The following is a 13,801-nucleotide window of genomic DNA, read 5'->3' on the forward strand; positions in this document are numbered from 1 at the left end:
CACATGGGCACAACACAACATCTTTCAAAAGCAAAGGGTGGTGGCTGCGCTCTGGCTGCCTCTGGTTCCGGAACATGGGAGAGGCTTCATCCCAGCCTCTCGTACCCTGTATGAAGGTGTCGCCTCTGATCACCTCCAGCAGAGGCGCGGTCTGGAAGGCAGTGAGAAATGCAGCTGACACCTCCTGGACATCCACATCTGCGATTATCAGCAAGTGAAACTCCACCACGACGCTGCCGTTGGTGATGCCAATGACTTCCATCCTGACCCCGCCAGCGTCCATGTGCTGACACAGGGTGGCTGGCAGGGAGCCCCGCACCTGCGGGGAAAGAGGCCATGTGAGGAGGTCCCCACGCTGAGAGGAAACAGATGCCCGTCTCAAGGCGGTTCCTCCTGCCAGTCTGCCCAGCAGCAGGGCTGGCCCGTGGCACAAAGGTAAAAGCCACAGGTTGGTTCTGGGCCCCTTTCCTGTCTGCCGTGTTTTCAAGCCCAGCACAAATGCCTGGGAGTATCTGTGATATGAGAAGAGCCCTTGTTTCCCCCCCAAACCAGTAAACAGCTTCAGAAAGATGCCTGTGGGGTGAGGGTGGGACTTGGGGCACAGGCAGAGACCCTACCTCACGGGGCTTAAAATTTGCTGGGGGCTCACAAGGGCTTCTAGAACCTAACACCCCTGGTTTGTAGCCACCGAGGGCAGGGGGCTGAGTGCGGGGTGGTGGGGAGGGCAGGGGGCTTTGTGCGGGCTGGTGGGGAGGGCAGGGGGCTGAGTGCAGGCTGGTGGGGAGGGCAGGGGGTTGGATGCGGGTGGTGGGGAGGGCAGGGGCTGGGTGCGGGTGGTGGGGAGGGCAGGGGCTGGGTGCGGGGTGGTGGGGAGGGCAGGGGCTGGGTGCGGGGTGGTGGGGAGGGCAGGGGCTGGGTGCGGGGTGGTGGGGAGGACAGGGGCTGGGTGCGGGGTGGTGGGGAGGGCAGGGGCTGGGTGCGGGGTGGTGGGGAGGGCAGGGGCTGGGTGTGGGGTGGTGGGGAGGCAGGGGGCTGGGTGCGGGGTGGTGGGGAGGGCAGGGGGTGGATGCGGGTGGTGGGGAGGGCAGGGGGTTGGATGCGGGTGGTGGGGAGGCAGGGGGCTGGGTGCGGGGTGGTGGGGAGGGCAGGGGGTGGATGCGGGTGGTGGGGAGGGCAGGGGCTGGGTGCGGGTGGTGGGGAGGGCAGGGGCTGGGTGCGGGGTGGTGGGGAGGCAGGGGGCTGGGTGTGGGGTGGTGGGGAGGGCAGGGGCTGGGTGCGGGGTGGTGGGGAGGGCAGGGGCTGGGTGCGGGGTGGTGGGGAGGGCAGGGGCTGGGTGCGGGGTGGTGGGGAGGGCAGGGGCTGGGTGCGGGGTGGTGGGGAGGGCAGGGGCTGGGTGCGGGTGGTGGGGAGGGAGACCACTGCCCGCTGCCTTCTCTGGAACAGCCCTTTCGCTCCTGACAGTGCAGAACATGTCTCCTTTCATTCTCCCTCCCTACCTGTCCCCAGACTGCTTCCTGTGAGCATTTCCAACATCCCTATTAGGACACGGGGTTCCTGCCCCCGAACGCCCCGCTTTCTACTCTGTCTCTTTGGACAGAGTCACACACCACACACTATATGATTCCACGCTAACCCATCATGGTCAAAGCACCCAGAAAGGCAAACAATCTTATAATGAGCTTCAATCATCCTCAATGCAAATCTCCTATGGGCACTTCCAGGGTTTGTCCTCACAGGTGCGATGGCTCAAGGCCTGGGTGATGGACTCACTTCCCGGCTTCTGGGTCGCCGAGGTGAACAGATCCATTGTCCCTCTCAGAGACTGTGGACCCCAGGGAGACCACAGCTGCCCTTGGTTGGCTCAGTAGATGACTGTTGTCGTGACCATCTTCACAATCAGTTCTTCCCTCTCTCTTTCTCTCAGAGGAATCTGGCATAGTCTTGGATTAATGTGACTTTTAGCTGCATTTCAAACCAACCTCTAAGCAAACTTCCAGGCCCCTTGCTAGGAAGTGGTGAAGAGCCAGGTACCAAGGCATGCAGCCAACACCTCCTGGACATCCGCGTCTGAGGTTATTAGCAAGTGAAACCCCCGAAATTTCTCTTAACATCCTACTTCTGTGATTAAGTTGTATAATTATTTGCTGTCCTGAAATTCTAGGCAAACAGAAAAACAACATCCCCCAAAATGGGCAAAGGAAGAAGTGGTTCAAAGAGGAAAGATTAATCAAGAAAGTTGGGAAGGAAAGGGAGCTGCCTCTTTTGACCACTAGAGCCTGGTGGAAGGATTCAGTGTTAGTTGTTTAATATTCTAACTACTATTTAACCTTATTAATGAAATCACATTATTAATCAAACCATATTATTAGTCAAACCGTCAGCAACTCTTGAATGCACAAACCAGGAGCAGGGAATGAGCTAAGCTGCCGAATCTTCTCATCTGTGGGTGAAGGGCTGGGGTTTGCAGCCCTGCTACGGTATTACCACGACAGGCCACTAGGTGGCAATGTCAAACCCTCTCTGTGCTGAGCCCAGACTCAGGAAATCTACAATGTGAGATTCCGTGCAAACAAAATCACTAGATTATGACAAGGGCACTCCCTATACCTCAAAAAGTCCACAAGAAGGCACGTCACTAAATGGTAACAGATAGCGTCCTGGAAAATGCTGAGGGGATGGCAGGGAGGAATGCAGGAATGAGCAGGAAAAGAACTTTGAGGCAGGGACATCGCAGCACTATTTATAACAGACAGAAGGAGGGAGCCGCCCAGTGCCCTCGGTGAATGAATGGATGAGCCTGCACGGGTTATGCCCCAGCCATAACAAGGAATCCAGTGCTGACACATGCTGCCACGTGGATGAAACTCGAAAACCTCATTTTAACTGAAAGAAGCCAGACACAAAAAGTCACATATTGTACGATTCTATTTCTGTGAAATGTCCACAATGGGCAAATCTATAGAGATAAAAAGCAGATTATTGATTAGCAGGAGCTGGAGGAAGTGGCGAGAGGGAGTGACTTTTTTTTTTTTTTTGAGATGGGGTCTTGCTCTGTCGCCTAGGCTGGAGTGCAGTGGCACGATCTCAGCTCACTGCAACCTCCGCCTCCTGGTATCAAGCCATTCTCCTGCCCCAGCCTCCTGAGTACCTCGGATTACAGGCATACACCACCACATCCGGCTAATTTTTGTATTTTTAGTAGAGATGGGGTTTCGCCATGTCGACCAGGCTAGTCTAGAACTCCTGACCTCAGGCGATCCACCCACCTCAGCCTTCCAAACTGCTGGGATTATAGGCATGAGCCACCACACCCAGCTGGGAGTGACTTCTAATGGGTGTGAGGTTTCTTTTTGGGTGATGAACATGTTCTGGAATTAGTAGTGATGGTTGCACAATTTTGCAAAATAGTCGAAACCACTGAATTGTACAGTTTAAAAGTAGATTTTATGGTCTATGAAATAAATCTCATTTTTTACAGGTTTCAAAAAAAAACCTGGAGGGACTTTCTGCTTCATAGTTTCCACAACTGAAAAACAGTTTTCACCGGACAGAAAGTGAAGTGTGAAGTAAGGATGCAGCAGAGGAAGAGTTGTGCCTCCTGTCTGCTAACCATGTCTTTGCCAGGGCAGATACAGGGACACTCAGGGAGCCAGGCCAGAGCTTAAAGTCCTGGCTTCCTTCAGAAATGAGGAGCTCATAGGACCTACAAGTCAGATTCCTAGTTGGATGAGACTAGAATTCTTTTTTTTTTTCCGCAGGGTCTCACTCTGTTGTCCAGGCTGGAGTGCAGTGGCTCGATCTCGGCTTACTGCAACCTCTGCCTCCTGGGTTCAAGAGATTCTCCTGCCTTAGCCTGCTGAGTAGCTGAGGTCACAAACATGCGCCACCACGACAGGCTAATTTTTTGTATTTTTTTTTTTTTTTTTTGGTGGAGATGGGGTTTTACCATGTTGCCCAGGCTAGTCTCCAACTCCTGACCTCAGGCAATCTGCCCGCCTCTGCCTCCCAAAGTGCTAGGATTACAGGGGTGAGCCACCGTGCCTAACCTAGAATTCTATCGGCCTTCCACCCTTTCCCTCCTGAAAGGAATTAAGGGCTGATATCACCAACTCACCGTCCTGAAGAATAGTTCTAGGAAATCTCGATACTCCTGGCTGCTTGCGTTGCGAAAGGATTCTGAGTACCTGACATTTGTGATTCTGACGTTTCCAACGAGCTTCCGGGCTGCTGCAGGGTGGAGGAGAAGCGCATTTGGAGTTGGTGATGTATTAGATAACAGACTAACATTTCAATATTAATAAATGTATTTTCACGTCCAGGAAGAGCATCACACCAATGCCGACCTGTGTTCTAGAAAGAAGGAATAGTGCCAGGGCTCGGGGACACAGCCCATCAGATTCCAGAGGACACAGGACAAAGCCTGAACACAGTGGGAGAACCTTCCAGAGGCCACAGAGCCAGCTTGGCCCTTGCAACTGTCTTCCCACCACACACAGCCTTCCTTCCTTGCTGCCATTCCCCTTGCTGGTGTTCAGACAATTTCCCAGCAAGCTGGCATGACTTGAAGCATGTGGAGGCACCATTAAATAACTTTTCCAGGGCCACGGGTGCAAACTGGGCTGTCCCAGGTATACCAGGACTTAGGGCCCTGGCCAGGCCCCTGCTCAGAGTCCACATGGCCACAGGGTGCCCAGGGGTCTTGTTTAGAGCCAGCCCTTCTTACTCCCCCAGCAGCCCCACCTCCCCTGGTCTATGGGCAGTCCCTGTTTTGGCATCATCTGTTCCATCTGAATCTTTTCCCTCCACAGAGGGCTTCTAGGAGTAGGTGGCACATAAATGTGGTCCAGGAATGTCGCCACCCCATCCTGGCCCTGGCATGGCAGCCACCCCAGTGTTTAGTCAGTCCCTCACCAGATATTTGCAAAGCGCCTGCCACGTGCCAGAGGCATTCTAGACAGTGAAGGAGAAAGACACAGCTCTCCTCTCAGGGGGCTTAGAGTCCATCTCCCCAGAGCTTCTCACTCAGGCTTAAGATAAACCACAGAGCCATTCTGCTATGCATTCCTGGGTGAACCCCAAACTCTACATCCTTCAGATCATTGTCGTTGCTGCCCCTGAGGGCCTCTGGTTCAGTCTCCACGGCTGGCATGGGCAACGCAGTCTGAAAGCCATCAGTAGCAGGACAGGCGCACAGGTGAGAGTGGGTATAAGTGCACTCACAGGTTCGGGGTCCCCCATGCAGCCTGTCCCGTCCAGAGCAGCTGAGACCTTCAGAGGCCCAACTCTGGCTCTCAGACCCCAGAGCCACGCTGCCGGACCGTCCAGCCAGCACTGATCTCCCTCCTCTCCAGTTGCTCATGAACGTGCACAATTCATGTCATGCACTCCATCTGTTCTCTAATTTCTCAGGCCATGGCTGATTAGTACTTTAAAGCACATACATAGAAGTTCTCAACTTCTATTACTGCATCCCAATAGGCCATCTTATGCCTCTCTCAAGGGGTGTGCGCCCCACTGTGCAGACCACTGCTATCAACGCTGCCCACGGTGTGAAACCATCTTACACCTCCCTCGAGGGGTGTGCCCCACCATGCAGACCACTGCTATCAACGCTTGGGAAGCTGCCCACGGTGTGAAAACCAGCCTGCAACATCAGACACGCCCTTGACTACCCAGGTAAGGTACACATAAGAAAATACCCAGGTAGCGATGCTAATGAAAAGAAAAGAGGAATTTCATCCAAATATGTGTAATATTGTCACTGTCCAGCTCGAACGCAGTGGAGTCTATGTTTGATTCGTTATTGCTCAATTCTTTACTTCGTGGCCCCAGGCTCTGGCAGGCTGCTCACAGATCATCCGTGTGACTGCTGATTGTCTGTTGATGTCCTTCCTGAAAGCCAAGTCCTCTGTACGACTGTTGAGATCAGAGGGAGTGGATGCAGCTCAACAGATGAGCACCGCATGCATTTTCCATGCTGCCTCCCCACGAGGACACGGGGGAGCCGTACCCGCAGCCTCCCAGGCGCAGTCTGTGGCACTCTGCTGCCGCCTCCGTGCCCGCAGGCTGCCTAATGCCTTTTCCTGAATAAGCCGCCTCTTGCCTGGCCATGGTTGCATGCCTGCTGAAGCCAGCCGGATGTCCCTAAGCTGAGAGGAACAATGACACCTAGTAGCCCACAAACAAATCCAGCTCTCTTAAGCCTTAACCCGTGGAAAGTCTTTCTCATGCTTTTTGTTCCTCTCTTTAAAAACAAATGGAAGCCCATTACCTGTCCTCACTTTCAGATGAGCTCTGGCACCTTCTTTCCCACATGCTTTGGCCAAGATCTCAACCAGGTGCAAGACCCCAGGCTCCAGCCCCGACAGTGTCACACTCGTGTTCCAGGTCTCTAGGACCACAGTGGGGCTCCACGTGGAAGTCAGAGTGAGCTGGAAGGTGGAGTCCAAAGCAAGACCTGCCTCCCATGCCAGGTGGAAGCCGGTGCTGGTCACATTGGAGATCACGATCCTCCCAATGGAGACAGGAACTGGGAAGTGGAACATAAACAGCAAAATTAAAATCAGGCCATTTCTAGGAGAAAAGAAGCCTCGCCCAATGCCAAGAATCAAATTCGTCACCATGGGGACATGAGCGATTTGCAGGTGATGGCCGCCAAGGTGATGGGTGCCAAGGTGGTGGGTGCCAAGGTGATGGCCGCCAAGGTGATGGGTGACTAGGATCCTGTACAAACCTCCCAAGCCCGGGCTTCCTGGGCCTGCACCCTTGCCCCTCCTTCGGATGATAGCAAATGGCTTCCGGTTTTGTTTTGTTTCAGCAGATGGTTCATATACATCCCTGAGGCCCCTGGACTCCCCAGAATGAAGGCCTCTTGAGCAGGTTCTTGGTGGCACCTCAGACGGACTGTCTACTCTTGACCCCTGGGTGGATTTACCCAGGGTCCAACTAGGAGTTGACACTGGTGACAATGCTGGCTAGAGAGCCATTCTTACAGGAGGACCCCAAGCCCCTTGGTAATACTGACTTACACGGGCTTAAGAGTTTAGTCTTAGAGCCTGTGCTGCTTAGTGCATTGAGGAAGATCACATTTAACAGCTCATTTGGATGAAATCCAGAGGCAGGCTAGCTCTGCAAGCTCACAGGGCTGTCATGGCCGAGACCCAATTCCTGCACAGAGCTGCTGTGAATCTCCTGAGATGTCACCTAGGGCCTTGGTGATGGCTAAATCTCCTACAAGTAACATGGAACTGCTGGGGGTTACAGTATGACTAGAGGTGCAGAACAGCTAGGGGTGCAGGAACTCTGGATGTGTAGAGCAGACGGGGGTACAGAACACTTAGGGGGTAAAAAAACAACCGGGGGTGCGGAACAGCTGACAATCCAGAGCATCTGCGGAGGTTCAATATCTGGGGTGAAGAACAGCTGGGGAACTACAAAACTGTGGGTGCAGAACAGCTGAGGGGGCACAAAACAGCTGGGGAGGTACAGAACACCTATGTAGGTGCAGAACAGCTGGGGAGATACAGAAGAGCTGGGGAGATACAGAAGAGCTGGGAGGTACAAAACAGCTGGGGGTGCAGAACAGCTGGGACGATGCAGAATCTCTGGGGCATATAGAACAGCTGGGCAGATACAGAGCAGCTGGGGAGATACAGAACAGCTGGGCAGATACAGAACAGCTGGGCAGATAGAGAGCAGCTGGGCAGATACAGAACAGCTGGGGATGCAGAACAGCTGGGGGTGCAGAAGAGCTGGGGAGGTGCAGAACAGCTAGGGGTGCAGAACAGCTGGGGAAATGCAGAATCTCTGGGGCATATAGAACAGCTGGGCAGATACAGAGCAGCTGGGGAGATACAGAACAGCTGGGGAGGTACAGAACAGCTGGGAGTACAGAAGAGCCGGGGGTGCAGAAAAGCTGGGGTGCAGCACACCTTGGTGTGCAGAGCAGCTGCAGGACTGCAGAATGCTTGTCAGGGTGATGGAACAGCTGAGGGGTGCAGAACAGCTACGGAAGTCCAGCATCACTAGGGGGTGCAGAGTTGTTGTGGGGGTGTCATCACACTGATCGGGGCTGGGGCACAGCTCTGCTAGGAGGCAGGACAGTGGGGGTGGTCAACACCTCAGGGGATAGCTCCAGCACCTAATGTGACAAGCCCCAAAGCCTGCTCCTGAAGGCAGACCTCTGCCCCAGCTGCTGCAGACAGGGAGCCCTAAGAGATGGGGAAGAGAGGTCTGGGACAGGCAAGGGGACCAAGCTGTCTTCCAAACTCAACTAGAAACCAGCTGCTGGATGCCTCCGTTTCCTCACGCACAAAATGAGCAAGCCGCCTGGGCATTGCGAGCAGCCTGCGACTGCACGGCTGCGGGAGCTTTGCCCCCAGAGGCTCACACAGGCTATGGGTCCTATTAGTCCTAGTTCCCATGCACCATTCGAGGAACTCACCACAGGTGGGGGTCTTCAGAGCTGTGAGGGTGGGGGTCAATGGCAGGGCTACAGAACCGGAGGGTCCACTGTCCTCATTTCGCAGCCACGTGAGATTCAGAAGTGTTTCCCGGGTGGAACGGGTGGCATGCCACATGACATGACCGGCGGGGTCCTCAGTAGGGGAAGGCCAGGAGGGTGGCTCCATGGTGGAGTTTCCCTGTAGCTGTCCAGGGAGGGCCAGTGGGCCATCTGTGGCCCCAGGAGGGAAGCTGTGGGTTGACCCGGGAGCCTTCGGGGAGGAGGTGGTGCCTATCACCCCGATAGTGTTCCTATGGCTGGGGCTCCCCTGGCTGGGGCTCGCCTGGCTGGTGCTCGCCTGGCTGGGGCTCGCCTGGCTGGGGCTCGCCTGGCTGGAGTTTGCGTGGCTGGGGCTCGCCTGGCTGGAGTTTACGTGGCTGGTGCTCCCCTGGCTGGAGTTTATGTGGCTGGGGCTCCCCTGGCTGGAGTTTGTGTGGCTGGTGCTCCCCTGGCTGGGGTTCACCTGACTGGGGCTCCCCTGGCTGGAGTTTGCGTGGCTGGGGCTCGCCTGGCTGGGGCTCCCCTGGCTGGATTTTGTGTGGCTGGGGCTCGCCTGGCTGGTGCTCCCCTCTCTGAGGCTCCCCTGGCTCAGGTTCACCTGGCTGGGGCTCCCCTGGTCCATCCCCAGACCCGGGGCAGTGCTGGCCACCTCCTGCTCCACGCCTTTTCCTGTGTTGTTCCTGTCATACCCAACCACACTGCTGCCCCCTCTTCTGGGTGGGGGCTCTGGGGTCCAGGCCTGGCCTGCTGCCGGGGTGCCCTGAGGGTGCCCAGGGCTGGGTGACAAGGTGAAGTTTTCTAGGCCGAGGGCTGCTGTTCCCGTGCCAAGAGCTGGGACCGTCACCCCTGCTGCCGCAGACAGCCCACCGCCCGTGGGGCTCACCAGGTCACCTGCCAAGACACATCCACTGTCAGAGCCTGCTGGATCCCGCCCATGAGAAACAGCCCTCCCAGGAGGGCAGCATGGCCGTCCAGCGGGACTGCTCTGCATCCCCAAGTGGACCTGGCCAGGGACGCAGGCGGCCTCAGCCGGCGTTCAGGAGTGTTTCACGGGCCCATGTTTGCAGGCTCCCGGGGGCTCTCCGAAGGCAAATCACGCCTCTCCACTGGATAAATGAGGAAACCGAAGTTGAGGGTGAGGGAACCACCCGGGGAGCTACAAAACCCGGACCTGAATGCAGGGCTTGGTTCTCACAGGCCTCAGATTAATCCATCGGGACTCTGGGAAAATGGGACAATTTCCCCCAGATTTGTGCTCAGTGTGGGACTTGCTGCTGGATGCTGTCATCGACTTGCAGGACATTAGGAAAATAAGAAAAACAGAAGACAACGTGTGGGATGTTACGAAGCAGGACAGCACACGCAGTGTCTAAGGAATATTCTCCCCAGGGAACTGGTCTCGGCTGCTCCTTCCAGCTAGAAAGCCTTCAGCGGGGCCTGGCAAGCCAGTGGCTGGGCGCCTCTGCCACGCCCGTGTCCGGGCTGACATTGCTAATCAGTCACTGCGTTTTAGGACCCTACATGGCCTCCTCCTGCTGCTCAACTCAGCATCCCAGGTATCCCCAACCCACTCATCAGAACTGGCCCACAGAAAAGACTGGGGACCGATACAGCAGGACTAGAGCTCAGCGGCCCCCATCGAGCCTCTCTGTAGCTTCTCTGGGCTTCCACACCCTCTCGGGCTCCAGGCCACACCCCCTCGGGCTCCAGGCCACACCCTCTTGGGCTCCAGGCCACACCCCCTCGGGCTCCAGGCCACACCCTCTCGGGCTCCAGGCCACACCCTCTGGGACTCCAGGCCACCTAGGGAGGAATCCCCCCCCCACCCCCCCGACCCCGGGCTGCATCCTGACTTCCGGGGGCCCAAGGAACTTGGCCTTCATGGACCCCTGCACCCCTCCACTTAAAAATCTATCAAAAATTACATTTTATAATGGCATTTGGATAGAGATGAGTGTAACCCAAGCTAGATTCATTGTTTTATGTATATTTACTATGCTTCTATTAATTTCTTTCTTCTGATTTTAAAAGACATTGAAATGAAAACATTTCTGTAGGCCCCTAACATTAGCGTAGGTCCTCAGCGCTGTGCCTATGGAGAATTGGACCTTGCCCCACCCCCAGATTCTCGGGCAGGGGGTCTTCCCAGAGTCGGCAGAGGGGTCGACACGTACCCTCACAGGCCCGGCCTGCGCGGGAGGGGGTGGCGTCCCTGGCGGTGCGGCACTGGCAGGTGTAGGAGCCCTCCAGGTTGATGCACCAGGCAGCCGGTGAGCAGTCGTGTTCCGCGGTATCCGCACACTCGTCCCAGTCTGCCAGGGGGAGACACAAGTCAAAACCCATGAGAAAACCACCAGAGAGTGATCAGAACACAGACCCATGCTGGAAGGAGTCCTTCCTAGCCGTCTTTGCAGTGAACGGCCGGGAGCAGAGGCACTTTTGGGGCAGAGGTGGGGCATCCGTCCAACACTCTCATGACAAGCTTATGGCCTGCCTGTGCCCACCTTCACATTGGTTGGCTTATTTGGGGGCAAAGATTAGGAAGTGTTCATTCCTTAAATATTAGGACCCATGGGTATACATCTAACCCTCTCTTCTTTATTCTCTGTTTCCACACCCAAAAGTTGAAATGCTTTCTCCTCTTTCTTTGATGTGCCAACATTCTCCAATACTTAGTGTCTCAACCAAGAAATAGAAAAGTAACTGAGCCAGGGGTGGGGATATAGCTGAGTATAACGTGAACTTTCTGCATGGGGGGTGGGGGTCCAGCTGAGTATAACATGAGCTTTCCACGCCGGGGGTGGGGGTCCAGCTGAATATAACGTGAGCTTTCCACGCCGGGGGTGGGGGTCCAGCTGAGTATAAAATGAGCTTTACACGCTGGGGGTGGGGATCCGCCTAACATGAGCTTTCCACGCCGGGGGTGGGGGTCCAGCTGAGTATAACATGGACTTCTCTCGTGGAAGGTGGGGGCCAGCCTGAATATAACATGAACTTCCCACGCCATTCTAGAGCAGCCAGGTGTCTCCACCACAGGTATGCCCCTCCTCCTGTGCCCCAAAGACTTGTGATGTCATGTCACCGGGGGCCCGCCTGAGGGGAATGAAGGTGAGGACAAGGATGATGTAGTTCCCATGGGGTGGCTGAGCTGAGGTCATCAGGTGCCAGGCCCTGCTGGATGGTGACAGTGCCTTCTGTGCGTGCTTCTGCAGAGCTGCAGGTGGAGGTGCTCGGGAACGAACCCACACCCGCCATGCCAGAGAGGTTCCAGTTCAGCTGGAATTTAAGCCACGATGCGGGACCAGTTCAGTTCTGGGCAAAGAAAACCCTGCTGCTGAGTGCTCTGAGGCTCGTTTTGTGGTTTTTTTCTGTTGTGCTTCCTGCGGTCTCCACAGCAGCAGCTTCCCTGGAGAACAGCAAGCTCGTCAGCTGCCACAACAGCTATGCCACCACCCTGGCATGGCCTGGGGGCTGCCTTGCCATCAGAACACTGCTGGTGCCAACCCACACCTCTTCCTGGGGTGCTGCTCAACTTCCAGCCTACAGGTGACTCTCCTGGGGGTGCTCCGGGTTGGGGTTGGAGCCCCGGCTGGCTGGGCTGCAGTCCACGGAGGACGGCAGAGGCACCAGTCAGGACGCTGGCTCAAATCACCAAGCACCTGGTGTCTATTTTGGTGCGTGGTGATTCACCTAGTCTTCACTCCTCCGTCCCCCCAGACAGCTCCCAAGCGAGCTCAGAGGAAGGCACTGACAGCTGTATTTAGTCTTGCATTAAGCCTTGAGGCTTGCCGGTCCTCCAGTTCAGAGGAAGAGGCAGGTGTGGGAGCAGGAAGAGCTGCCAGTGAGCCTCTGCACCCTCCCGGGCTGGCCAGGCGAGGGCGCAGAGCCAGCGACAGCCCAGGGCAGGACGCTGCACACTGCTCCCACTGGCGCCACAGCCGGGACAAGGGCTGAACCCTCTCCTGGAGCAATGGGGGCAGCTGCTTCAGAGACTCCCAGCCCAGGTGCCCCTCCTGAGCTTGCCCCACCCAGAACAACAAGCTGGAGAGGGTCCAGGAGCAGGTACAGACCCCAGATCTCCTGGGCCACCCTGTCCCACCAAGGTGCAAGCTCCTCAGTTGGACCATGAGCTGTCTTTCAGGGCCCAGGGTGTCCTCCGGAAGTGATGCCCCTCAGACTCTCCTGGGGGCATGTGTCAGATTCACACTGGGAGAAGGAGGGCACAGAACACCTTGTCCTAATGCCACCGCAAATGGACGCTGGTCAAATAGCGGTGCCCACGAACCTAAGGAAAGGAAGCAGCCTGCAGTAGGTTAGGCTGGCCAGCAGGTGAGGGGGATGGCGACAGCCCCAGGATCCTCACTCACGGCCCTTCTCTCATTCTGCAGAGGGGATGGAAAGGGCTCGCACAGTGGCGAGGTGGGTGGGAGCAGGCAGCCAACTGGAAGCTTTGGGGAGCTCAGCTCCACCTACTCTGGCCCCAGGAAAAGCGGCGTTGATTCCAGGGCCCCAGAAGACCCACACGGCCTCACGCAGAAGGATGCCGGTGGGAGTCGTGCTCGTCTGGCTGAGATCAGTGCAGAGGGTTCACAGTGCTGCCTCCCTGGCTATGCACAGCCTGAGGCGTCACCATCGCTGGCCACACAGCTGACCCCCCAGCTCAGGAGACCTGCCCGCAACCAGCACTTCAGCTCTGAAATGTGCAGGAAGCAGCCAACAGCCTGCCTGGGACCCTGCCGGGCAAGAGCCTGCAGAAGGAGCTTAACAACTTCTGTAGGGCCACTGGAACTGCGTGGGGAGTGGGATGCTGGGAATGATTAAAATGGATTCATCCAGTCCTAGAGATGCAAGACATGAGTCTCCTGTGGCTGCCATCACAAACACACCAGCTGGGGGGCCTGAAACAGCACAGATGTATTCCTGCTGTTCCGGAGGCGAAGTCCAAACTCCAGGTGTCAGCAGGGCCACCCTCCCTCTGGGGCTCCAGGAAAGGGGCTTTCCCAGGCCTCTTCCAGTGTCTTATCTTGTGGCTCCAGGAGTCCCTTGGCTTGTGGCTGCATCACTCCAATCTTGGCCTCTGTGTCTGTCTCCTCCTCTTGTCTCGTATAAGGACACTTGTCACTGAACTTCAGGCCCACCCAAATCCAACGGCAGGAGGACCCCATCTTGACATCCCTACCTTAATCATGTCTGCAAACACCCTTATTTTAAATAAGGTCACACTCTGAAGTCCCAGGTGAACATATCTTTTTGGAGGGGGCCACCATTCTACCCATGACATCCCTGCTGCCAAGGTTC

At 56.2% G+C, this 13,801-nt stretch overlaps 1 protein-coding gene across 2 annotated transcripts in view; it reads right to left on the reverse strand.

Moving 5' to 3' along the window:
* UMODL1 (uromodulin like 1) overlaps positions 1-13,801 on the reverse strand; it is a 72,340-nt gene that overhangs the window by 24,146 nt on the left and 34,393 nt on the right. The window contains exons 10-15 of one of the 2 annotated variants that reach the window (XM_055279775.2): positions 10,678-10,815; positions 9,153-9,394; positions 8,444-8,648; positions 6,272-6,529; positions 4,115-4,227; positions 106-319 (exon numbers count right to left, since the gene is read on the reverse strand). In XM_055279775.2, coding sequence (XP_055135750.2) covers positions 106-319; positions 4,115-4,227; positions 6,272-6,529; positions 8,444-8,648; positions 9,153-9,394; positions 10,678-10,815 — 1,170 coding nt within the window. Of the gene's footprint in view, positions 1-105; positions 320-4,114; positions 4,228-6,271; positions 6,530-8,443; positions 8,840-8,914; positions 9,395-10,677; positions 10,816-13,801 lie in introns of both variants that reach the window. The other variant, XM_063639230.1, reaches the window with a different exon arrangement.

This window comes from Symphalangus syndactylus, chromosome 5 (assembly GCF_028878055.3).
Source record: "Symphalangus syndactylus isolate Jambi chromosome 5, NHGRI_mSymSyn1-v2.1_pri, whole genome shotgun sequence".
Taxonomy (NCBI): domain Eukaryota; kingdom Metazoa; phylum Chordata; class Mammalia; order Primates; family Hylobatidae; genus Symphalangus; species Symphalangus syndactylus.